This window comes from Heteronotia binoei, chromosome 4 (assembly GCF_032191835.1).
Source record: "Heteronotia binoei isolate CCM8104 ecotype False Entrance Well chromosome 4, APGP_CSIRO_Hbin_v1, whole genome shotgun sequence".
Classification (NCBI taxonomy): Eukaryota; Metazoa; Chordata; class Lepidosauria; order Squamata; family Gekkonidae; genus Heteronotia; species Heteronotia binoei.
Window position 1 is genome coordinate 48698154 of NC_083226.1, and position 27229 is coordinate 48725382.

A 27229-nucleotide genomic window follows, 5' to 3' on the forward strand; every position below is an offset into this window, starting at 1 on the left:
ATATCTGGGGGAAGCCAGATGTACAGTAAACCCAAGAGAATTTTGTGCTGCCATTTGATCCTCACCCGGTTTCATGCTGAAAAAAACTTACACTTAATTTCAACCTGCAGAAAGATAGCTTCTAATGGCTATGTTGCCATTAGGATGCACATTTATTAAAATATTTATAAAATAATCATTAAAATTATTATTTATAAAACATTTATTAGAATAAACGTTAGGTCAGCACAAATCATTTCAGCTTTCCGTGCTTCAGAGTACCAGGGCCCTGTTTAATCAAAACAAACCTTTAAACCTCCAGTTACATGCTTGTTACTGTTCCTATTAAATTCCAGTATTAGGGAATTCATTGACAAGTATTTAACCCAGCTGCTTAAATTAAATCTTTTATTTCAAAGATCTTTTCCCCCTGATGCTGAACTTTATGAATCAAAATTTGTCGCTATTTGGTTTTCTTTTTTAAGGTATATGGCATAAAAGGCAATAATTCCAATATAGGAAGTTGCTGTATTTTTAAATTTGGTAAGGTTTTTTTAAAAAATGTAATCAGAATGTAGCTGGGACGTGCAATTTATGTTAATTAGTTTACAGTTTGGCTATGTTAATATTCTGTATAGTTTATACAAGTTTTCATAAACACATCATATGCATATTGATAAAATTTAATTAAAACCTTTCCCTCCTAATTAAAAAAAAAACATCTTAAAAAAACCAGACAGCACATGTTCCCTGCTCAAATCGCCCTTTTAGCTAGAGATTGGTTACATTCCAACAGGTTTTAATCCGGTTTTTATTGTAACATCTCCGGACTTTACTTTGGGGCCGGCCGCACTTCCCTCCCCCTTTACTTTGGGGCCCTAACCTGTTACTTTGCGGGCCTGCACTGGCAGAACACAAGCGGGGAGGGAGAGAATTCCTCGCAGCAGCGTGGCCCCAGCTTGCACGCGGGGCTCCTTCCGTAGCTTCCCGCCCCCCTCTTCTCGAGCTCGCGTCGGTTTTGATTGGCTCAGGCTCCCTCTTCCATTCCCCCCCCCCTCGCCTCCTTTGGTGGCGGTGTGGGCCCGGTGTTGTGGCTGTGAGTGTCAGGGCTCGGAGGGGGTGCAGCAGGGCGCATGCTCTAGGGAGCTCGCAGCAGCCAGCCAAGGCAAACAGCCAGCGCTGGGGGCTCCGTTTAATAAGGGAGCGAGCGAGTCTAGAGACACAGACCGGGAAGGAAAAGAAGCAGGCAGCGGTGGGGGGAGGGAAAAAAAAAAGGAAAGCGAGAGCGAAACGAGTGTCCGCCATGGGCTCGCTTCCCCCGTGCGCATTCGCAGTCTCTTCATGAATTAGAGCTCGAAGGGTGGGGGCGGGGGAGAGCAGGAGACACCCCAGGGCCCCCAGGCATGGCCAGCTCGGTGAGTACATGCAACCTCCCCCTCTCGCCTTCTCCCCTCCCCTTCCTCCTCCTTCTCCCTGCGCTGCCCAGACACCCGTTTAGTGCTTCCAATTAGAGAGAGAGAGAGGTTGGTTGGGGTGGTGGGGGAATTGGTTCCCCCTTCGCTCTCTCTCTCGTGTGTGTGTGTGTGGCTTCCTCTCCCTCCCCACCCCCCGTCCGTTCACTCTCTCCCCTCCTTTCTCTCTCTGTGCAATTGCATGAAGCGCGCACTCACCTCACACACACACTCACACACACGGTGGCGGCCGCACGGCTGGTGGAGGCGGATAATAATCCAGCCATATTTCTGCAAGCCGCGGCAGCCGCCCGCCGCCGCAGCCGCCGCGCGCGCCAAGGGGGAGCCGGGAGTACAGTGCGGGGGTCTGGCTCGCCGCTCAGGAAGGCGCCCTTCACGATGGTGCGTTCGTCCCGGCATGTGGCTTCTCTGACAGCCGGCGGCAACCAGCCTTCTTTCTCTGCCCCCTCCCTCCCCAATACTCTCTTCCCCTTGTGCATGCAATCAGGCGTTTGTGTGTCTGGGAGCTGACCCCCCCTCCCCCCGTTTAGTTAAATCATGGCACCTTCCTTTTCTTTGGTTACCTTGTTTTTGTGCCCCCCCCTCCTCCTCCTCCTCCAGTGTTGGTTAGGATTTGATCTGTGCCTTTGCACGCAGCACATCGAAGGTGCAGTTGGAACCGAAATGCCGCTCGGTGTGAGAGCAATGGAAGCAAAAGCAGGAAAAGAATACATTTTTTTCTCCCTTCGGAGTCTTTTTACTGAATCTATCAGGATGGCTCCTTCCTATGGAAAAGGGATTCTCTTTCAAAGGCTGTTCTTCTCTCTCCCCCTCATCAGCCCTTGTCTCGATCACATTATTTCAGCCTACATTCCGTTACAATCGCAGTTGAGCTGGCACTGGGAATGCCTGTTTAAGGGGTGAGGGATGGCTTCCCACCCATCTCTGAAGCAGAAAGATATTTTTCTTTGTGTGTATCTTTCCATTTGCCTCTCTCCCCCCCCCCCCCCAGAAAAGCTTGAAACCTGCTGGGGTGGGGGGAATACCTTGTCTTTCTTTCCTTTTCATTGTTACATCTTTCTTACTGTCTCTCTCTCTCTTTCTAGTGTGCTGTTCAGGTGAAACTGGAGCTTGGGCATCGAGCCCAGGTGAGGAAGAAACCCACTGTGGAGGGTTTTACCCACGATTGGATGGTGTTTGTAAGAGGACCGGAGCATAGTAACATTCAGCACTTTGTGGAGAAAGTCGTCTTTCACTTGCATGACAGCTTCCCTAGGCCAAAAAGAGGTAGGGTTTCGACACAAAGGTGTCTTGATAAATCCCCATTTAATGTGTTTGTGTAAGGGGGGGAGGGAGGAAAACAATTGCCTTTCAAACTCCTGGCTTTTCCTGCTTGTTCTCAGAGTTGGAAGCAGGCAGTGGCAGCCACTGCTCTTTGCAAAGAACTGCAGCCAGGGCTGGAGGAAATGATGGCCTGATAGAAAAGGACCCTCAGGTGTAGCAAAGTGGGGGGGGGGGGACTCTTTTATAATCTCTGGAATCTTGGAGCAAGTGGCTGATGGGTTTGCAGCAGTTTTCAGTGGGGAGACAATAGCAGATTCCAGTTTCCTTTCTAGATGGAGGTTTGACACCTGAGCATTTTCTGTCAGTCCCCCCCCCCCCCCCCCAGTGACTCTGTTCAGTTGCTGCTGCACTGATACTTAATTTCCCCTGGCTGTGACTGCATTGGGCAAAGGTTGTATTTGACTTGGGTGACTGTAGTATTCCCATGCCTCTTTTTCATTAATGGTGTTTACATTCTGTACTTTCTGTGAGGTGGGAGGCATTACACAGAACGGATTTGTTTGCCTGTTGCTGCCTGTTGTTTTTTCTTTGTCACCTTTAGTGGGTTTTTTGTATGTTATTTTTGTTTGTTTGTTTTTTGCATTGGTGCTCCTAAATAGTACATGTAAGAACTGAGAACTTTCTTCAAGAGTTGGCTGCTCCAGGTTTCAGGACAGATATTTGCTTAGTTTACATTCTTTCTTCTGTGGCTTTTGGGTATTGTGTTCTTGGGACAGGCTGGTCATCACTGTGCATCTTTTAAAAAAAATCCTGAACCTTTGAGGGGCACTAAAATATGAAGGATGAAAGTGATATTTCCTTTAATTTAGGGAGGCTTAAGAAGGCTTTGTTTTCAGTTTTGGTTCTTCTGACCTCCAAGCTGTTGCCTGAGTGTTTTAGTTGGATTAGTGAAGGTAACATTCACAATAAGGTGCTTTGTTTGGGAACAGGTTTGTTTATCTAAGTAGACACAATGATTAGTAGTTATCCGCTGTCTGATCAGTAATCTTTATTGGCATCTAAAACTCCTGCAGTCCTATAGAATAACTTCCTAATAGATTCATTCTGCTTAGAACTGTGTGAGAATGACTTAAAATAATACAGTGGACCCAATAAAGAGAGGAGGGGGGACTGAGGAGGGTATGTTAAGCTCTTCTATGGGTCTTTTTTGTGACTTTAAAGAATATACTTTTTTTAAAAAAAAAAGGTTTCCTAATCACTACATAGAGTAAGAGGTATAATTCCCCCCTTCCCAAGGGCTGCATTCCTTTTTTGAAAACTTCCAAGCTGTTGAATATGACTTGAGTAAGTTCACTGTCTGTGGAGTGTCAAGTATTCTCCCTCTCCCTTCCCTGTAGTTCGTTGGGTTCATTCCAACTGCCCAAAGTTGTTTTTGTGTCATCTTTGTTGTTGGAGAGCCAGTGTGCGGCATAAATTTTCGTCTTATTATTGCTTAGCTAGTACTCGGGACAAAATATTTTACTTTTCAGAATTACTTCCTGCAGTTTTTGTTTTCCTTTGTAGAAATTCATTTCTAGGTGATGTAGAAACTAACAAAGTAAGCTTGGGTAAATTTCCCTCCTATACAGCAAATAGAATGATACGCTGAAATCAATGGTAGCAGGTTGATTGTTTGAAGAAGTGGATCTTAAGACCTGTTTTCTGTGCTGCAGTGGTTGCTTCTGACAGTTTGCCTTGATTCCCCAGCCTTAATGATTTTCTGTCCAGCCTGAGGGAACAGAGCTCTCTAGACCTGGGGATTGTTACTAGGTGTGCAGGCGTGTGGAACTGCTTTATATACTAGGACTTGTAAAGAGACATATGGCTACTGCTAGAAGTTGAAGTTCCAGGATGTGTATATTCTGTTGCTGAATTCCCTCCCCACTTCTTTTTGCAGAGCCATTGTTTTAAAATGTTGGTGTGGGATTGTTTTTTTGTTTTTGACTTGTATGTGTGTTTTTCCACGAAGTGACAAGTGCTAGGAAAAATGCCAGCTCATATAGCCCCAGAGACGGCTTGTCATATTGTAATTACACATGACTCAGATTGTAAGAGAACATTCTTTATTCGCTGGGGATACATAGCAAGGAGTTGGAGCTGTGCTAAATATGCCAGTCACCTGTGCAGTTGATTTCAGCTTTTGTGGCCTAACAAAACTAATGAGAGATCAAAAGACATGCCAGAAGCCTTTCTGGTCATCTCTGACCTATGGCTCATAAAAGGATGAGTGCTTTCTAGTGATGCTTCAGATTGTGTTTTAGCAACCCCCTGTGTTTACTTCCTCTTAAAAATCAATATTTGATGTTGATGCTGAACATTTCCCTGGTGAGCTAGGAAGTAAAAGAGGGTTACTCTATTTCTGTGATCGGTAGAAGTTGATCTGTGCAAGAAGTCCATCTTTTATCCATTCATCGTGACTTTTTGGAATTACCCATTTTGAATACTAAGTCTGCTGCAAAACACAGGAGGGGGGCTTGTATCTCCTTGAAGACTTTGCAGCTATACTGTGGCATAATTTCTCGTCTAGTTCAGATGCTGAAATTAATTATATCTGCAGGTCAATCCTAAATAGTTGCACCTGTTTAAATCCTGTGGACTCTGTGTAGGATTTCATTGATTGCCTGGGAAAGATTGTGCTGCAGTTATATCTCTTAGTTTTAAAGGTGTTTTCAAGACACTCCCCACCCCAGTAACATGCAATAAAAAAAATCAATGCTATTAATGGAACGTTCATTTTAATTGGCTGAACTTGGTTTGTTTGGTATGCACAGTAGTAAATGTTGGCTACTGTTAAGCAAAAGATAGCTGATAGTCCTCTGATGGAGTTTCAGGTGGTGTGAGTACAATCCAAGCAAAATAACAGTGTCTTGAGACGGCTCCTGGCTCCCATCTTAAATGGCTCCTTTAACCAACTTGTTTGTTGCTGAGCTAATTCATTTCAGTGCTAATGGAACTGTAGGTTCAGATACTTGAGTACTCAGCTGGTGGGTCATTGGCGCAACTGTCAGCTGTAGGAATTGCAGTACAATTATTCTGGATCCTGTTCATCTGGTATTTTGGGGGGGGAATCCAATTACTTGATTACATCTTGTGTCATCTTTTAAGGGGGGAAAGTGCTTCTATTAAAATGGTTCTTAAGGATGTGAGAAGAAGAATTATTAGTTCTTGATATTTTTTTTCTACTATTAAACGGTGCTTCTCAAGCATGTACTGATCTTTATTTGGGACTATAAAGGAATGATTTTGTATTATCTTTTGATACTGCCTCTTCAAAAGTGTTTTTGTGGACTTTTGTGTGTTGCTTTCTGTTTCGTATGACTGGTGCTTTGACCAGTGGCATTATAGTAGATAAGAACTCTGTTTTGGGGGAGGGGTTGATGATTGCAATACTTTGATCATTTTGAGAGGATTGTGGACGTATTCTTGATTAATTACAAGAAAATGGTGAACCTTCCTTTTGGAAGTAGAGGCCTGCACCCTTTTATATTGTAGTACATTCTGGCAAACAGAAGAGTAAATTTACTTTATCTGGCAGAGAGGTATGTGCACATTTGAGTCAGCTGCATGATGGTGGGAAACTTAAATTTACAGCATAAGAAGAGGATCACTTATCACTTCTGAGGAAAAGTAAGAGCAGTGCTGTCTCTTAAAAATCTGGTTTACTAATAAGGTAATGCAGCTGAAAGATGGGATAGTTTATATAATGGACAATTAATGCTAACTCTTAACACAGCACACAAAGCACATACCAGCTTAAAACCGGTCAAGTTAATTTACGCTTTTCCAGTTTTGTATGATTGTTTTAAAAGATTGTTTTACTTTTTAAAAGAGATCGTGGCTTACTGTAGATTTTGTGAGGAGTACCCTTGGAGGGGGATTGGTAGATATACTTCATTATGTAAAGGGTATTCAATAGAATGGAACTTCTGTATTCAAGAAGTTCAATCTGTTTATTAGTTTCTACCTTACTGTTTTTCACAGAGACAGTTCTAAAAGATGTAGTCCTTCTCCCCCTGCCGACACTAACTTGCTCTGTCTTCTTCCTGAAATAATTAATGTCTGAAGTGATTATTCATTAAATGACTCTTATTTGGGGATGATAGTATTGTTTCATTTCAAATAATATGTTCTATGGCCTTTTCTGTTTTTTGAGCAAGGGCGTATAGTGATGCCCCATTTGGCATGTGTTATTAGTGGTATTGCTGAAGGCACTAGTTAAATGGGCCCTGAGGGGTCAGGCTGTGAGTTATTTAAGTTGATTGTTTTTTTGAGTGAGGTATTAATTAAATGAATGAATATTACAATATCTCAAGTAATAGTTTATGTAGGAAATCTGTCTCTTCTGAGACAAGAAACGACTTGCATTTGGCTATCTGCCCTTAGTATATTGTCTGACACACACCGTATACAGAATAGTTTGCCACCAGTGCTGAACTGCCTTTCAGAAACAGAAGCTTCATTTTAAATTCATTTCTTTATCTGCACTTCCTGAATCAACCAATTTGTTGCTGCTCAATCTTGTAGATGATTTGGTAGAATATGAATTACTTAAGGGGTTGATTCTTGTCATGCTACAGAAAACTCATGAGCCCTCTACTGTGCACTCTTATTTGGTTCTGTGGAAATATATGAATAGTCGGGAATTGTGTGTCTGTTTACTTCAATCCTGTAACATCTAGTACAGCATGCTTCTGTCTTGACGCCATGATGATTCTGTATTTCCCCACCATCCTTCCTCAGGTGTAAGAACAGCAGTGCTACCTGTTTTGTTTAAACAGACCACATAAAACAAGTAAGAAATTAAACCAGTCTTCCTGTTATGCTGGCTGCTCCTTGCTAATAACTGTGTTGCTGTTCTGAAGCACTGAGGAAAATATCAGAAATAGAGCCCTGGATTGGTGTACAATACATGCTCCAGGGTGGAGGTGGCCTGTTTTCAGATGTGGTGAGATAGAAGTTGGTGGCAGCTCCTCAGCAGTAGCAGTGCTTGGAAGATCTTGGGGAAATGTGAGAAAGGACATTAGTGATGTTCTCTGCTGGAAGGGGTCCTGTTCTTCCCTCATTCATCTTGCTTAGAGATTGGTCTATGATGATGTCTTTAAATGGAAAGGCCAGGTGGGTCAAGTTGGCCAATGAAATGAGCCTCATTCTTTTCTCCTTCCACGTGGCTTACTGCAAATGGAATTGAAGAGGATATGTTTATCATAATATTTAGCCCTTATTTTGGGATATTTCTGTGTTCAAGAAGGGAGAAATTTTGCTTTTGCATCTAACCAAGGTCAGTAGTTCTTAACTAACAACTGCTTTTGCACCTGTATTTGTACTGGTATTAAGTATCCTAATCTTTGTTCTTGACTTTTATTAATGCAGCAAAATTGGCATGAACACTGCATGCACTCCTAGTCCTGTAGCAGACTGTATTGTGATCATTTGGTCCCTCAAGTAGAGTAACAAACTTCATGATTCCAGCACAGTATAGCTCTCTAAACTGCCAAAAATATTTATCTGTAGTGATGCATTTAAATCTGTTCTTGCAGCATTTCAAACCCACAGTATAGAGTACAGCTTTGTTGAGCACGGTAGCTGCCAGTCAGACTGATAGCTGCCAGTCAAGGATAGTAGGATATAGAATAAAATGTGATGCATATCCACTTATGAAAGTGGCTCTAGCTGTAACTAATACAGTTTATAAGTAGAAGTGTAGGTGATACGATGCTTTACTGTTCTCGAGACTTCAGTACTAAATTCTTTGTTTCTTCATGCATTTTATTGTTGCCTGAGAAGTCAGACTTTATAACACTTTGTTGAAGTATTCAGCATTCATAAGTGGGAATCTTGTGCCAATGCAAAAGTCTTCAGTATCTTGTTAATCTGTTAAAAATTTGCTGGATTTTATCTAAAGCAAATCAAAATCCATAACTTAGATGAGAACTGCAGTTTTGGTAATAATACTTAATGATTCTTCCAAGAAAAAACATTAAGTTATTATTGTGCAAACAGTTCCTTTAGTAATTCTGTGTTTTAAAATGTGGTTTAAAGCACATTTATTTGTTCATGAAATTGGTCATGGTTGGAAAGTCTGGTGCTGTTCTTAGAGTTTAGATAATATTTTGCCTCTACCACATCCATGTTCTTTTTATTTAGGATTTTTAATTTTTGTGTGTGTATGTTTGTGTGCACCTGTAAGTGATGGTAGTGTTTGGTGACTGATCCCTACTGGGGACCTGGAGGATATTCAAAAGGTAGCTGAATAAAGCCTGCCTTTTCCTCCTGACTGCTGGTATTCCAGGGAGGTATCCCATCCAAATACTAACCAGTGTCAACCCTGCTTAGCTTCCAAGATCTGATGAGATCGGGCTTGCCTGGGCTATCCAGGTCAGGACCTATGTTTTATTTAGAACACTTCCATATAGCCCAGGATTCCTTTATATGTGCATATGATATATTTGATGGATTTTACTTTATCTTCTATATTCCACTATGGGAAAAAATGTATCTTTTCCTAATGGATAGATTTGTAATAAAATAATTTTGTGGCCCATTGTTTGTAAGGTCACATTTTGTGACCAGTACTAGAAATGTTGTACATGAAACTGTTGTGCGAAGTATTATACGAGTAAATGTTGTTGTGGTAGTTTTTTAAATTTACATTTTTTGTTCTGGCTATTTCTCCTGTGTGTTGAGCAGTTTGTAAGAGACTCAAAGGTCCAGTTTCCATGCTTTGTTTTACATTGGCAGAGTCATGGTTCCATTCTCTGCTATTCAATCAAGATAGATCCAAATGGGCAACCGTGTTGGTCTGAAGTAGTAGAACAAAATAGGAGTCGATTGCACCTTTAAGACCAACTTAGATTTATTCAGAACATAAGCTTTCGTGTGCATGCACACTTCTTCAGACGAGGAATGAGGTACAGTAAGCAGAGCCACATATAGCTGGTGGGGTTTGGAATGTGAAGTGGTACAAAGTTAAAATCCAATAGCAGAATAGTAAAATTAACAAATTCAGAAAACCTTTGATCTGGGTTGCATTAGCATGGGAAACCATAAAACAGTAACATGTCAGAATGTGAGAATGCCTGTTAATTATTCTATTGCTAATAAACCTGGGTCAAAAAGAAGGCATTTCTTTCCCAGTTTTTCCTGTCCAACTAATTTACCTTTTAACATGTTACATTATTAGCAATAGAATAAAAGGGTTTTTAAGGTTTATTCGATTTATATCCTGCCCTCCCCACTGAAGCAGGCTCAGGGCTGCTCACAACCAGTAAATTCATAACAATTGAACAATTAAATAGTTAAACAATTGAAGCCAATTAAACAGTTAAGAACAATTAAAACAGTCTGGTGCTAATCATATTTGATGTTTTCTTCAGATGGCGTTCAGTATATATTAGATGTGTATCGGTCACACTATATCAGTCCTTCCATGTTAATTAAAGGCATGTCGGAATAGTGTTGTCTTACAGGCCTTGCGGAACTGGGCGAGGTCCTGCAAGGCCCTAACTTCTTCTGGCAGTTGATTCCTCCAATAGGGGGCAGCGATCGAGAAGGCCCTCTCTCTGGTGGACTTTAGCCTCCCTCAGCCCAGGGATCGCTAATAGATTTCTTATCCCAGATTTAAGTACCCTCTGGGGAATGTGTGGGGAGAAATGGTCCCTAAGGTAATGGAGGGGAAGGTGTGAAAGACCAGTGTCCATGAACATTGATTGCAATCATAGTTGATGAGATTCAGCCTTAACAGTTATAGTTAGAGATAAGATTCCATAGATTGAAAAAAGATTTAAAGGACAATTTTGCACCCTCTTTTTTCATGAGTTCTTTTATTGCTGAGTTTGCATGCTAATTGTAAAAGCAAGTATTATAATGTTTAAAAACTTAGTGTGAAAGACAGTGATGTGTTGGGTGCCAGTCAGTATATACGTTATTTTTTTAAAAAAATAAATTTGGGATAATTTCAGACCAATTATGTACAGAATTAGATGCAACTGAAATCAGAAATCCTAAATTAGTAAGAACATAAGAGAAGCCATTTGGATCAGGCCAATGGCCCATCCAGTCCAACACTGTGTCACACTGTGGCCATAAAACCCCAAGTGCCATCAGGAGGTCCACCAGTGGGGCCAGGACATTAGAAGCCCTCCCACTGTGCCCCCACAGCACCCAGAATACAAAGCATCACTGCCTCAGACAGAGTTCCAACAATAAGCTGGCTAATAGCCACTGATGGACCTCTGGTCCATATTCGTATCCAATCCCCTCTTGAAGCTGTCTATACTTGTAGCCACCACCACCTCCTGTGGCAGTGAATTCCCTTTGGGTGAAGAAGTACTTCCTTTTATCAGTTCTAAACTGACTGCTCAGCTATTCCATTGAATGTCCATGAGTTCTCGTATTGTGAGAAAGGGAGTAAAGTACTTCTTTCTCTAACTTCTCTATCCCATGCATAATCTTGTAAATCTCTGTCATGTCACTCCTCAGTCAACATTTCTTCAAGCTAAAGAGCCCCAAGCGTTTTAGCCTTTCTTCATAGAGAAAGTGTTCATTCTAGTTGCTCTTTTTTTTCCCCAGTGCTGATATATTTTTTTTGAGGTGCAGTGTCCAGAATTGTACACAGTATTCCGAATGAGGCTGCACTATCGATTTATGCAGGATCATTATGATACTGGCTGATTCGTTTCAGTTCCCTTCCTAATAATTCCCAGCATGGTTGTGGCCTTTTTTATTACAATCGCACACTTGTTTCAACATTTTCAATGAGTTATCTACCATGACCCCAAGATCTCTCTCTTGGTCAGTCTCTGCCAGTTCACACCCCATCAACTTGTATTTATAGTTAGGATTTTTGGCCCCAATGTGCATTACTTTGCACTTGGCCACGTTGACACCCACTCGAACAATAGTCTAACTCTGTTTAGAGTTGTAGCCTTAAGACATGATGGGCACAGCTACCTTCGTTAGCTTCTAAAGCATGGATAGGATTACACACTCATGCACACATCTATTCACACACATATTGTATTTAAGAGGAACCAACCTTTACTTCCAGTATTAGAACCAGACTGAAGGGGAAAATAGCTGAAATAAAAGTGTGGTTAGGTAAGATGAGGGGTGGGGGACTTCAGTTTTCATCAGTACACACATTTTGTTAAGAGAGTTAGGCCTTCTTTCTACATGAAGGGGGCAGACACATGAATAAAGGTGGCTGCCCCATCTTGTCTAGTTTAGCATTTAAACTTTAGGAATGTCATTCTTTGCTCATAGGAAGAGAAGTCTCCCATAAAGATGTCTTTGTTCATATCATGACTGACTTGTTTTAATGTCCCTTAATATGTATTTGAAAATTATATTGTGAATAAATGTGCATGTTTCAGAATTAAGACTGCTTTTTACAAAATGTTAAACCCAGCTCTTCTGTAGGACTACACTTAGACACACATTGGTGAAGCTGTATACTTGTAGAAGGAGTTTTAGTCTATTTGGTCTAGGAGCTGTTAATATAACTGATTAACAGGTTTTGTTGTCCTGTAAAAGGCAATTAGTGTTGATGTTTTAAGTTTTCTGTCTTACCATAACTTTCAAAATGCTTGCATGCTTCCATTGTACAGAAAAGGCATAACAGGTGGATGCACGATATGGAACTTGAATTTAACCCTTCCTTTTGAGCCAGGGTTAAAAATATATCTTAAAAGTTGGTATAAACAAGAGCTGTATGAGAAATAAAGAATGATGTTTTTCTTTTCAGATCAAGTAAGATTAAACCTTGCTAATTGGTGGAAAATTTGATTTCCACCTTCTGCAATGCAATGAAAACTATACTTCTTGATCCGTAGTAGACGATCCCGGAGGCTTATGCCATTGTGTTTACTATGTTCCATTCTAAGGTTGAGCCCATTATAATCAAGGGGAGTTTTTAACAGGCTTCAGTATGAGCAGCAGTACATCTTAAATATGCTTTAACTTGGAGCCCAGCTTCTAAAAATGCAGGGAATATTTTAAAGGTACTAAAGATCTGATAATCATGCTTATTTAAAAGTTTTCATACTAAAGGTTCCCATATGTGAATAAAGAAGCTTCTAACTACTTAAAGGCATGCTGCTCTTCTGCTGAGGACTGATTTCATACTTTTGTGTTCTAAGTTGATCTGTAGCAACTCTAGGCAGAAAGGTGTTTGTATGGAGGTTATTATACACATAAAATTTTATTTGTACACCTAAAAATGTGAAGTTTGAATGCAATGCCTGTGTTATGCAGTGCATTTAGTAGGCGCCCAAGACCAGATGCAAGTGTGAGTATACATTTAACAGGAAGCTCCAGTTGTTGCCACTATTTGAAATAGCTTTCAGAAAACTTTCAGTGGTTTAGAACTCCTGTGCAAATGCCTTCTGAAGATAAAATAGTCTATAACTCATTTAAGATATTATGCCAAACTATCGTTTAGCTTCTTCAACCATTGCTCGCATGGGCTGAACTGAGCCGTTCTTGAGACCTGGATGTGAAGTAATGTGAGCAGAGTGGTGCTAGAGAAAGGCAATTTACTCACTCCTGTGTTCTCACTACAGTCTTCTGTCCCCCCCCCCCCCCACCTTCCTGAAATTGTGCTGTGGATCAGTGGATCCAAAGGAACAGGAAGGTACAAACTGGGAGTCTGCAGTAGCAGGAGGAGAAATCTGAAAAAATTCCATTGTACTGACAGCACCCTAGGGTCCAGATCCTTAAAGGGAGAGAGTTTTCACTTAGGAGGGTGTTGATGTTAAAAAAAAAAAAAGTGGTCACTTCAGTGAGCCCTTCAAAAACAAATCTATGAATTGAATCTAGGGAAATAAGAGTAATTTGTCTTGTAGGAGCTAAAATTGGATGTCTCCTGTGAGCATATTGGCTTGTTATGGTAGTAAGCTTTGTGGTTTGTTTTCATATGCTACCTTTGTATGTGTTGACTTTGTCAAACAGCCTCTGTGGGTCAGGAATACACTTTGGAAGAAATCTCATCGGATTGTAGTTCATAGCTATCTTGTCATGTTAAAATTGCACAGCAAATGATAATTAAGAAGGGGCTGTCTTTCACCTGAACTTCCTTGAATACCACTATAGGTTAATGAAAACAGTCAGATCTTAAATTTCAGATGGCTGATACTCCGGCTGGATCCATTCTAATGTTTCCATAGATGCAAATATTTCCACCCACAAAGCGTCATTTCCTTGTATCTCCCCTCCTGCAGGATGCTGAAATGTCCCCCCCCCCCCCCAATCCTGCTCTGGAAGGAGATACCTCCCTCTCCCTGGAACAGGATCTCAACTGCTGTGGAGGAGAAATCATGCTTTAAAAGAAGAAATGCTTATGCTGGTGAAAATGTCATCTAGATCCAAGCCAGAAGAAACATTTCGGGGGCGGGGGGAGGGAATCAGCAAAAATCATGTCCCCTTAGAAATTGCATGCCTTGGATCCAACCTTTTTCTAGTCATATCTCTAGGCTGATCAGGGGGGTATGAAATGAATAGAATAATGCCACTGTTCATCATATATGAGAGAAGTATGATGTTTTGCAAAACTTTAATTAGAAACTACAGAAATATGGCCTATTTTCTTTTAAGCACTGTTTCAAATTGCTTCAGAGATCACAATGGCACAGCCATACTGATGTTTTAAAATTTATTTTACAACATAGAGTGTACAAAACATTAAATACAGAAGAATTTGATTATATAAACAGCTCCAATAATGCATCACTTTTATGTATCACTTTTATCCAAATATGAAAGAGAATATTAAATCTTACTGGTTTCTAATTGGATTGGACAGTGTTGCTTAGCTGCCTTCCAGATGATAGGAAGGAAGGTCAGCCACTCCAATTACTATCACTGCCATCTTAAGTTGTGAACCTTTTATAGGTAATCAGTACTGAGTGTAAACAGTGGCGTATCATAGAAGGGTTATAGTTTCTGGAATCATGGATGAATAAAGCCTACTTTATATGAGTTAGTCCTGTAATAGCTTGCTGGGCTATTGTTAGCAAGAATATAGGTTTAGATGCAGAAAAGTGTTTTCACAAGTCTAAGGAGTTCTGTGGAGCATGGTTTTCTTGCCTCTCCTCTTCTGTAGCAGCCCCCCAATCCTCCCCCACAACCTGTTCTCAGAAGTTCCCTCCGTGCAGGAATGGGATTTAGGAGGGCATTTCAGATTGCCAAGGGAGGAGGGAGGCAAGAAGGTCATGCTCCACAGAAACACTCATCTGCATACAAGCTGTTCAGTGGTGTGTGCTGTTTTCACAAATTGTAGAAGTGAACAAAATTTTTTAAGAACCAAGATTGAAATCTGTCCCTTCCTTTCCACTTCCCCTTTAGAAGATAATAACTTTGGCATGCTGATGTAGGACACAGCTTTAGTTGGGAAAGCCATGAGCATGCTTAAGTAACGTCTTTAAGGGTTAACACACAGCTAGGCCTGATTGAGAAAAAGTAAAGACAGAAGAGTTATCAACATTCCAGTCTTATATATAACAGAAACATAACCTGCATTATGCCTTACTGAATCTCTGTTGTGTTTCTAAGTAACAATAGAAGTAGAGGGTCCTTAGAGCCCAAACTGGATTTATCTGGTCAAGGCGAATGCAAAGTAGAATTTCTTTATGCAACATAAATCTTGACCAGTGACTTGATGCCACCCTTGCAGCAAATTGTATCAGTGTGTAGCTGGCTCTTGTGATGAAATTAGACTGGATGTTGCAGCCAGTTAGTATGTGTGTATGCCAACATGTGCCAATTGTCATAAAGTACTACCCACCCTGAAAAGGGGTAGAGCCAGGCCCATAGGCACGGGGGGAGGGGGGCACGCCTTTCTATTAAAACCCCTTCCCCCAGTAGGGCCCCTCAGTTGGACCTCCAGGGCTGCTGCTGCTCAGCAGGGCTGGCGTTTGCACTAAGGGTTCCTCATGAGCAGCCCTCAGTGCAAACAGGGCCATCTGGCCCCACTTGCCTTTCTGGCGCCACAGGAAAGGCCAGCGGGAGTGACGTTTGTATGAAGGGCTCATCACCAGCAGCCCTTAGTGCAAACAGCAATGCAAAAGAACAGTGGCAGCACAATATATGAAATACAAAAATACAAAAATACAGAATATTGTGCACAAACACTCTTAACTGGTGTATATAAAGTTCTATTATAATGAAATGAACAGCCTACAACAGTGGGCATACATTCATACAGTATAAATAGAAATAGAAAACAACAGTCTCAAAACAATATTCCAAGGAGGACCCCACACAGTCACAGAGTTTTCAAAATGAGTACAATGACTCAAAAATAAAGTTCCACAGGAGTCCCTCCGTTGTTTGTTGACTTCTGAAGGACAAATTCTAGCCTTCACGCAAACCCCGGATTTGATTGCGTTCCGCTGCTCCTGCAGCTTCCTCGTAAGCTGCAGGAGCAGCTGCGAATTAAGATATCAAAATGGGCGTTTGAGAAAGAACTTGGCTGGATTTTTCAGTTGACTTACGAGGAAGCTGCAGGAGCAGCGGAACGCAATCAAATCCGGGGTTTGCGTGAAGGCTAGAATTTGTCCTTCAGAAGTCAACAAACAACGGAGGGACTCCTGTGGAACTTTATTTTTGAGTCATTGTACTCATTTTGAAAACTCTGTGACTGTGTGGGGTCCTCCTTGGAATATTGTTTTGAGACTGTTGTTTTCTATTTCTATTTATACTGTATGAATGTATGCCCACTGTTGTAGGCTGTTCATTTCATTATAATAGAACTTTATATACACCAGTTAAGAGTGTTTGTGCACAATATTCTGTATTTTTGTATTTTTGTCTTAGTGCAAACAGGGCTATCTGGCCCTGCTGGCCTTTCCGGCACTGTGGGAAAGCCCAGCGGGGGTGGCGTTGGCACGAAGGGCTCCTCACCAGCAGCCCTTAGTGCAAACAGGGCCATCTGGTCCCTCTGGCCTTACTGGGACTGGGGAAAACACGCAAAAAGAGCCCTCCATGCAAACAGGACCATCTGGCCCCGCAGGCCCCCCCCACCAATTTTCTTACCTCAGGGCCCCCTCCACCCAAAATTTTCTGGCTATGGGCTTGGGTAGAGCAACTTGGTATTGCAGGCTTTGACTTAGCTCTGTTCTCCATTTATTGCAATAAACTTTTCCCCCCATTTCTCCTCACGTGGGCTTTGGGTGTATGTCTTTTATTGGCCAAAGACATTCAGATTTGCAGATTTGTGCAACACTGATCTAGCCCCGTTTGGAAAAGTTCAGTGTCAACATTTGATATTCAGAAAGTGATAAAATCAGGGTTTATCATTTTGGCAGATAGAATTGGAGCTGGGTTCTGCTTTTGCTATGGGGGTCACTTAGCATAATGATGGAGGAGGAAACCTGTAATTTTCTCACATTGCTATTTGTTCATGGTAGTCACTAGGAGGGGCCACAATTCAGTAATTTTACCACTGATACTGAGAGTTTTCTCTTGGCAGTTACTTTGTGCATATGCTGTCAACCAGTATGTGATTTCCCTCCCAAAATGGTATAAACATGCTACAGTATTTTGAAGCCTGTTTAGTACAAGGGTATTCTTATCACTAAACCATAGCTGCTGGCTGGAGTTGGATCTGTTTGGTCAAGTATTGCCTGGAGGCTATACAGACTCACATTCTGCATGTTCATGGGAAAAGAGGTCCCACCTGTGTGATTGCCCTGCGGTGTTGTTACCATTGTGAAGCATACATCACTCATATGTTGCTAGTGTTTAAATGCCCACAAAACTTTTCTGCAAGCTCAGCCACAAGAGGGCTGTAGCTTTGTTTCATACTAAAATACTATTTTGTATGCCCCTACTTTGTGTAGTTTTCACTGTCATAAAATATGGCTCTTTTAGAGTCCTTTCCAGAATGAAATAATAGCCGAGTAAAATGTATGGTATCAGTCTCTTTATTGTCTCTTCAGCTTGGGATTGTGGAATTTTGTGGATCTGTCCAGCTTTGGGTTTTCCCTGCCCTTTCAGGTGGCAATGGGGATATTTAATGGGTCACTTCAACAACACATTTGACCAGCAGGTACATTAAAAGAGGTTCTGAGTTTATTCAGTTAAGTTTGCATACTGTAGTACCTGATCTCTGGCTCAAGTTAAATTCTGCTGTTCTCCTGTGGTAACTCATGTTAGCCAGTCAAAGCAAACACATCAACACACCTTATATTATCTGGAAGGTAGGCTATGGAGTAACTCTTGTTTTTTGTATCAACAAACACTGTGCTACGGAACCATGAGAATTAAATAACCAGAAGCAGCAAAGTAGTCTGCTAAATCACTTCCATGTCCTCTTTAAAGATAGAAGGTATCGATTGCTGGTATACTGGCTTCTACTGAATCCATTGCAAAAGAAATTATTTAAACATAGTATTTTGGTGCAAAATGAGTGTAGGTTTTTCCTCACCATGGTGATGTTTAAGCAGCAGCTGGGCAGAAATTATTGATGGCATAAGCATTAACAATGTGCATATGTATGCATTTCTCTAGCCTTCTATGCATTTCAGATGATAGAAGATCAAATAAGATCCCTGAAAGTTACAACATGAAATTGCAAAGCTGGGAGTTAATAAGTGTTGAGGTTATGTTTTCTTACAGCTTGCTTTGTTACCATGATAAAAACCACTCATATATACAGTAAATTTTTAAAACCTTTCTTAGTATGTTTTATATACTGTGAATGAATGTTAATAATTTTAAAGGATGCATATGTAAAGTAGTATTGTCATTACATATGTCATTGTTTACAACATCTGAAAACATTGAAAAGATGCAGTTTTAATAATGATCAGGTGCATTTGAGATTTAAGGTTTCGTATTACTTAAACTTGAGGACCACAGTTACAGAAAAGTTAAACACAATTTCATCATGGGCTTAGTGATCCCTAATAAAATTGATTCTGTTGAAATCACTAGGTGAGTACAGAGAACCATGAACAGAGTTCTTTTTGCAGAATGGATCTTCCCTGCACGCCCCTTCTCATTCCAACCCTCTGTGTCCACTGCAAAGGAAAGGGAGGCTGCAATAGGAAGGGGAAATCAATATAAGTTGCTTTCTCTCGTGCATGAGTGGATGTAAAAAGAGGAGTTATGGGTCAAATCCAGTAGGACAAATGGTTGTCTAATTTTTGCTGATTTTTATAAATTTCTATTTTTTAAAAAAATAGGCCTAGAATTTAATTCTAGTTCAAACTGAGATTGGTTCTTTCTGAAAATGAAGCTGTAAGCTAAGCTATTGGCACTAAAGTCTATATAATATTCAATTGCGTATATTTAAAACTAAATAATTGATTTAAGTAATCAGGAAAATAAGCCAGTTGTATGTTAGTCCTGTCAAATTCAGTGTACTCACCGATTAATAAGTTATTTGCCTACAGTTTTTAAGACTGAGGATTTCTGCATGCTTGTTTACAGTCAAATTTCATTACAAACAAAAGAAAAACCACCTTGATGCTTAACATTTCTGGAAATGACTTACCATTTTTTAGGTATTCAAATACAGCCGCATACAGAAAATGCTATATGATTTTAAACTACAGGGGCTTCTAAATGTCTTCAAAGGGTGAATGGGAAAATCAGCAAGGATGTAGCTGTGGATTTCATTACAAGTCTGAAATGGAACTTATTATTCAACCCATACGCATAATTCCCCAAGTATGAGTCAAAGCAAATATAGTATGTTGTTGCGACGTGCAAGAATACAAACACCAAATCAGCTGTTGCTCTTCCCTCCCACCTCATCCAATAGGAGAAGCCACTTTTGAAATTGAGGTGTGTTTCAAAAGCATGTGCGTTATGGCATGAAATTGAGAGAAAACAATAAAATTGCAATGCATGGCCAAACAGAGTAGATAGGTTTTGATCCCAGAACATTTAGATTTTAGAAGTCTCCAATATTCTTTGAATGATTTTTTTGCTTTTGATAGGCTCTTCTCTCAAAACCACTTTGTACAACATGCAACAAAGAGCCATACTTGTGAACAATTAGCTTTTGTTAAGATCCTGCGAAGTGTGGCATTACAAAAAAATAAATGTTTTTATTCCTTGTACTTTCAAAGATGAACTTTCTCAAATTGTGTTAATAAAATGCTTAAGAATTTGGACCAAGAAAGAAATAAACCCAAATTTCCACTGTGAAAGCTGATCTTCCCCTGGGCTTCTTACTCATCTTTCTTAAATCACAAAAATACCCACCACCTTACTGATAATTCCTACATTCTTCCTTTCTCTATTTACTGATACTTGCATACTCCGCACTATCCCTTTGCTATTCCCTTTTACTTATTTGAAAAGTACCCTTAAGACTTACTTGAAAGGTGCCCTTAGGCTTAAGACATTATCCCAGCTGTGGTTACACTGTAACCTGGAGAATAATTAAAAGACAGCACCACATGGGCAAGGCCTGGTAGCTTGAGTCTTTTCCAATGTGTTGGCATACCTTAGCACAGTTCTTCATTTGAACAGGCGCTTCTCAGAGTTAAGAAGTTTTCTGTGGCTGGAAGAATGTGTAAAAAGCACCTTAGGACTGTGATCCTCTTACTGTATGCATGTTGTTTGTGTTTTTCTGATTAGTGCTTAAATATTCCTTGCCATTGTCTTAGAGTATAAGTCCAGCAGTCTTGTCTGAAATTCATATTATTGTGATGAGTAATGTCTAAGAGCACAGTAAATATTCTCTTCTAATTGTGTTTCTCTGAAATGTTCTTGACATTCTCACTTTCTGTAGCCAGTGTTTACTGTTTCCTGGATATGTTTTCTTGCACAGCAGTACATTTGCTGCTAGAAGAGTGTTTATTTTAACAAGCTTATTTAAAACTTGTATGTCTTGAGTTGCATATCTTCCCCCAAATAAATTATCTCCTTCAAATTCTGCATTATGGGTTGAAGGTTGTTCTCTTCTTGAAAACTTATTATTGATTTTGCATCTAATCTTATTTTCATATGATTTTTTAAAAAGTAAATGGTTTTAGCTGAATATCAGTGAGTTTTAGTAGTATTCAACAGTGACGAAAGATATGAGATTAATAAAACCAAAAACGTTTTTAAAAGCAATTGGAAATGTGTTGTAATAGGAATCAGTAGGCTTATTCTGTCATTGTGGCCTGAGGAACTACAATGAAACTTAGAAATACTCATTAACCAACAGTTGTTCTAATTCTTGAAACAGTGTGTGTTCCTTTTTGGTACACTGAGAGGGAAAACGGAAATGCTTTATCTTGTCTACATCCATTTAAGGTCTTTTTTCTTCAGCAGTATCCCAAGACTAGTAAAAGAGGATAGCTTTGAAGCCTTGCAGGCAAGCTGGTTATATCAAAGGGGATTATAGGAGTTTCAGCAGTAATTGTTTTATGGCCTGTCAGAAATAGACCTATTTGAATAGGTAGCACACAACCTATATGTGAGTTGACAGTTTGGTGCCATTTATATCCGCCATAAAAAGAGAAAAGGAAAAAGTCAAAGGGACAGAGTTACTAAGCTGTAAATGCAAATTGTTTTGCCTTTTTCCACACTCAAAGGAAAGGAAGCCATGTATAGGAAATTTTATAGAAGGTGGGTCAACAGGGTCCCGTTCTGATACCTTACTACTAATGCAAATTTAGAACTTTCTTGCTTTTTTTTTTGCCCTTTTAGATGGTCAGATCTGTCTGAAAATTAGACAATAGGAACTATATGTCTGCTTTTAATCTTTCTTCTTCCATGTAGGCCTCTATGGCCTTATTATTATAGGATGAAGATTTTCATATGACTAAGCATAGCAGTGGTTTAGAAACAGTTTCATGAATAACCATTTAGCTTATCCACTATGAAGAACATGACTAGTTTTAAAGAAAAGGAACTCTTTGTGAAACAAGTGTTCGATGGACACATTAAAATTGATTCTGAAGTATTCAGGGAACAGCTTACCTTATTATGATGTAGTGTTTGGGTATTTTATGGTATGTTGCAGCACCTGGACAAAGGATTTGATGAAACTGATCTTTTTAGCTGAGTATTAAATGGAGGTGGGGGAGCTGCGAGAGAAGGAGACAAAGTTAAAGAGAAGCAGTTTGGGGAGGCTTTTGTTGAATGGCCAGTGGAATGCTTTAGCTGGCCACACAAAGGAAGAGATAGGAAAGAAGAGGAACAGACTTGTAGAGAGAAGAAACTGATGGCTGGGGGGGGATTTGTATGAGGAACTATGAAGCTCTTTATGTATTAGTTAGCTGTTACTGAGAGTGGCTCTTGGTTCTTTATGAGGAAGCCTCATTCTAGGTGAACAGTATGTATATGCAACATGACTGTGGTTTTATAGATTGGATGGACAACATAAGGTACAACCAGTCAGAGTTTAAGGTGTAGGATCCAATGCCAAACAGTGGAAGCAGTAAAAGGCTGAAAACAAACAGGAGAATTTGAAAGAAAAGTAGGGGGTCACTTGGGGGGAGTTCCAGGGTTAAACAAAACTGCTATGAAAGATTTTCTCTTAAGGAATGAGTGGAGCAGTGTGAATGACACTCAGAATGTATAATATGAAGATACTTTATGTAAAATGATGTGTAGCAGGCAGTGGAGCTGGATTACTTACATTATAAAGTTATTTTAGCCTATTTATTTCAGTGAGCGCTCCCAGTTTAGAGAACAAGCTTTTGGGTATGCAAATTGAACTAGTGAAGCTCCATGTATACACATATCCAGATTTAACATTTTAGCGCAGTTTGATATGTTGGTATTAATTTCCCCCTGAACTAAAAAGATAAACAAAGTACTCTGAACTGACTATAACAAACATTCCTGATTTTCTAAAATCATTGTATTCTTTCTGGTACATCATTGTGTCCAGCCTAGTACCTATAAAGGAAACAAAGGCTTTTAGTCGTTTACTTTAAAATTTCTTCTTTAAAAAAAATGCCATTTAAAAATGTGCTTTGCCCAGGAACAGATTTCAGGGACATCTTGGGCTGCTGTGGGAGGAGAATTGCACTTTATGAGCAGAAGCCCTTGCATCCAAGGAGAATATTAGTCTGAACCTAGTTCATCAAATTCAATGAATTCTTCTAAATCCAGAGAAGGAAGAACATCACTCCTGGATGTATAGTAAATAAGCTGTGAATTATGGAATACGTTGCAGTTGTAAAATTATTGGAAACAAAGCACTTTGGTCCATTATTCATACATAGTAAGAAAAAATTGCCCACTGAAAAGATCTTCTTATCTGAACCCCCCCTCCCCCATTTTAATCAAGTAAGCTCTGGTGGGAATTTGACAGCATGAGCAAAGTTTATAAAAGCATCTGTGGTTAATGCTAGGGATGGGCATGAACCAGGAAAATGGTGGTTCGTGTTGGTTCATGGTTCATTTGATTGCCTGAACCGGTTTGTGGTTTGTTTGGTTCAGGAGGTGGTAGAACAGCCTTCTCATGAATTAGAGATTCCAAACTCATGTGAAGTCTTCAGCAGGCTCTCCTCCACTGGCCCTCTAAATTTGGTGAAGATTGGATTTGGAATGTCCATGTTGTAGCCCCCCCCCCCAAGCAGGTACCCCCAGGAAAGCTCACCTCTTGCTTCAGGTTGGTCCCTGAAACCACAGCAAGGAACACCTTCCCAGCTTGGAGACATGTTTAAAAAATTGTCCCTCTGTGTGTGTGTGGGTGGGAAGGAGTCACTCAAAGCCTCCCCTAAATCAGCCACAGCAAACAGCAACTGAACTAACTTTGCCCTCTTCATGCTGCAAAGTGAAAGCAGCTGAGTCAGGGTATGGTATTATACTGGTATATAATCTGCTCCTGTAGAGCAGAATGGGAATTCTGTGGTTGGCTCCCAGAGTTGCCAGTCAAGCTATGGATAACTGCTTTGGGTTTTTCCAGGGCTCCCTACAAGGCCACCCCCAGTGTTGCCATAGGAATTGTTTGAATTGGCACCAGGATGTCTGGAGAACAAACTGCAAAAATGAACCACCATGGAAAAATGTAATTCATTTTTTTGTTTGAGAGTGACACAGTGAAATGAATCAATTTGAAACAAACCATGAATCAGCATGGTTTGTTCTTGAACTGTGGTTTGTTTCTCGGTTCATGCCCATCCCTAGTTAGAGCTAATCTGTTTACAAGCATGGAATGCCTTGTATAGCTTAATAAAAGAGATCATTCTCAAACTACAAAAAGGAATTAAAAATAAAATAATATTTTCTAGGTGATGCTATGGTTCAGTCATAGGGCATTGACTTTGTATGCAAGAAGTCTGCTGCCAATCAGAGTAGATGATTCAGACCTTTTTCAACTAATGGCCTCAGTATGTGCCCCAAAACTCCCAAGTGGGGTAACGTGCTTGGAGAGAAGACATAGCTCTGTGATAGAGCATCTGCTTTACATGCAGAAGATCCCAGGGACAATGTCTGGCATATGTAGTTAAAAGAATCAGATAGGAGGTGATATAAGACCTTGCAGGGCTGCTGCCAGTCAGACCTTGATAGAACAGCAGTATGACTTGATATAAGGTAGCCTCAAGCATTCAGGTAAAGTTAGGGACAGATGTTACCAGCATTTTAAAGGCAATAACAGCCTGAGTGTCAGAGGGATCCCCTTTCACAACCTGGCTTCTATCAAAAAAGACTACTCTGTGCTGTTCACTGATGCATGTTTTGGGGAGAAAGAATCAAAAGATTCCCTGCAAAATTACCCAGTGTCCCAAATAGAACATTAACTGATTTATTGTGTTTTTATTTCAAATGCCCTTTTATTTATTTATTTTTTACATTTATAAATCACCTAATTCCTACAGTTATGGGGCTCTAGGCAATGTACAGTGTTATAAAAACAACAAAACCATAAAATTAGGGTCAACACATATAGCACATTAACTTAAAATTAAGTGGCAAAATTTGCTTCTCTCCCATTTCCTGCTTGTGGGCACCTCATGGATGTTTGGGGGAGATGAACTGGATCAGTTAAGGGGATGGAGAGCAAGGGAAGGGTGCAAGCCATGATGTAAACTGTTGCTGCCTTCAACCAAATGCCTGGTGGAACATCTCTGCCTTATAGGATTATTATATTAGTGTTATAATAAGAATTATTATTACTCCCCTACCCCTACTTTACAGATCAGTAAAATGTACATGTACTACGTTACTTCAGTGCTAGGGATAATAACTTGGGAAAAAATATTCATTAAAACTTTGAAACTGCCAAGCTTGCCGAATACTGTATTGTCATTCATTTGTTGTTAAATTTATGAAACAGTGAATCTTTAGAAATTGAATGTTTTCCTTTCATTTTAGTAAATTTTCTACCTCATATATCTGGTTCTGTTAGTCCTATAAAGGGGCAAACCCTCAGTCAGCAGAAGTTTGTATGCTCAGCATCTCTGAGTTAGTTTATCTGAGAAACAAATGGATTTTCTGACATACTACCTGAGGTTCTATAGTGTTTTGGAACCATAAAGAAATACTAGATCTCTTTGCCTAGACTGATTTAAATATATACAAGCTGCATAGTTCTCTGTTCACAGATGTACTTGTGTGTTTCATGTCTGATACTTTGATAGATGTTCAAAGCCTACATCTTTCCTGTTTCTTCCCTGATTAGTGCCTTTGATCAAGGACATTTTGCCTATTTGTAAAGCGAAGAAGTTTGCCAAAAGCTTTTGTGCAATTAATATAGATTAACGTTCTCAGTGACTATCTTTTAATATCAGCATTTTAACATTAGGATGATCATTTTTTCCATTTTGGGTCTACCTGTTATAATATTTGGACAACTCTGCTGTCTCTAGTTTCTTGGGGCTTAAACAAGCAGTTAGCATTTTGTTAAAAAAAATCCCTGTGCTCAATTGACCTGTTGAATATTGAGATTTTTGTTTTATTGTTAACTTTATTAAAACAACAAAGATGCTATAAACATTAGCAGGTTTGATACTTATGATAATTACAACGATAAATCAGTTAATTTTTGTTGTGAAATGTGAAAGTTTTAAAAAAATTGTAATGGTTTATTATTTTTGGCAGTGATCATGTTTTTATAAATGTGAACAGTTCACTGAACATTTCTATGTGTCCTTCATCTGACAATTTACATTTACAATAATTAATAAAAATAGAACCACAGTAAAGTAATAAACTATTAATAAAAATAAATTGTGCTGACAAGGCATAGCAGCTGGCTTGTGCTTTCTAGATCCCAGTTCAGTTCTTCACAGGAACTTTACAGAGTAGACTACCAGATCACATAGAGGGCATTCTTGGTTCCTACATCAAGTAAGATGTCCTGTGCAGTTAGGATTGCCAATCCCCAGGTGGGGGCAGGGGATCCCCCGATTTGGAGACCCTTCCCCCGCTTCAGGGTCGTCAGGTAGCAGGGGGAGCGGAGGGAAATGTCTGCTGGGAACTCTATTATTCCCTATGGAGATTTATTCCCATAGAAAATCATGAAGAATTGATCCGTGGGTATCTGGGGCTCTGAGGGGGCTGTTTTTGGGTTAGAGGCACCAAATTTTCAGTATAGCATCTCTCCCCAAAATACCCCCCCCAAATTTCTAAAAGATTGGACCAGGGGGTCCAATTCTATGAGCCCCAAAAGAAGGTGCCCCTATCCTTCATTATTTCCTACGGAAGGAAGGGATTGAAAAGGTGTGCCGTCCCTTTAAATGTGATGGCCAGAACTCCCTTGGAGTTCAATTATGCTTGCCACACCATTGCTCCTGGCTCCACCTCCAAAGTCTCCTGGCTCCACCCCCAAAGTCCCCAGATATTTCTTGAATTGGACTTGGCAACTCTAAGTGCTGTACTTGTGGCAATGCTAATTGCTTGTGTTCCTGTTCATTGATGCCTTCAGTTAGAGTAGGTGGTTATTTAAACAAGCTTTGCTGTACTGCTAGGGCTGCTCTGATTGTTTCACTACTAGGGTGCAATTCACCCTCCCTCCTGCATTTGCTACAAATAAGACCTTCATAATGATAATTTTCCATCTATATGGTGGCATGTTTGGCATAATGGAATATTTGACAGTATTTGATTGTAGTTAAATAATAGATTGTCACTTGACTAGTATGCCAATCTTAAAAGCAGCTCTCCTTTGCATTTGTGGGATATTTTTTAACCTAAAAGCTTCAGTGGAAGAGATTAAATCCATTGTAGGAGGCCTTGGCCCCACTTATTCATGTAGACCACTATAAACAATGAATGACCTCAAAGTAGCTGTTTTATTTCAAAGGAATTTCAGAAACAGACTGGAATGGGAGATTGCTGAATTACAAGTTATTATAACACTCGACAATGGAACCCCCAAGTCTTCACAGAGATATCGAGTTCTTATCTCATTACACGTCAGGTCACAGTTCTCCCTTATACCCCAAATTTAACTTGGTTGGTCTTAAAGCCACTGGACTCAAACTTTGTTCTATAGCTTCAGACCAACACAGCTACTCACATGAAACTATAAAAAAGAGTTATTGTTGTTTTAAAGCCGCTCTGGGATTGCTTAAATAACATCT

The 27229-nt window shown here is 40.1% G+C and overlaps 1 protein-coding gene across 6 annotated transcripts in view; it reads left to right on the top strand.

Moving 5' to 3' along the window:
* The first annotated feature begins 1051 nt into the window (after nt 1-1051).
* The window catches only part of MLLT3 (MLLT3 super elongation complex subunit), a 156396-nt gene continuing 130218 nt past the window's right edge, over nt 1052-27229 (top strand). For 5 of the 6 annotated variants that reach the window (XM_060237238.1, XM_060237235.1, XM_060237237.1 and 2 more), the window contains exons 1-2: nt 1052-1394; nt 2537-2717. In XM_060237238.1, the coding sequence (XP_060093221.1) occupies nt 1383-1394; nt 2537-2717 (193 nt within the window). In that variant the 5' untranslated portion in view covers nt 1052-1382. Of the gene's footprint in view, nt 1395-1673; nt 1833-2536; nt 2718-27229 lie in introns of those variants that run through there. The other variant, XM_060237239.1, reaches the window with a different exon arrangement.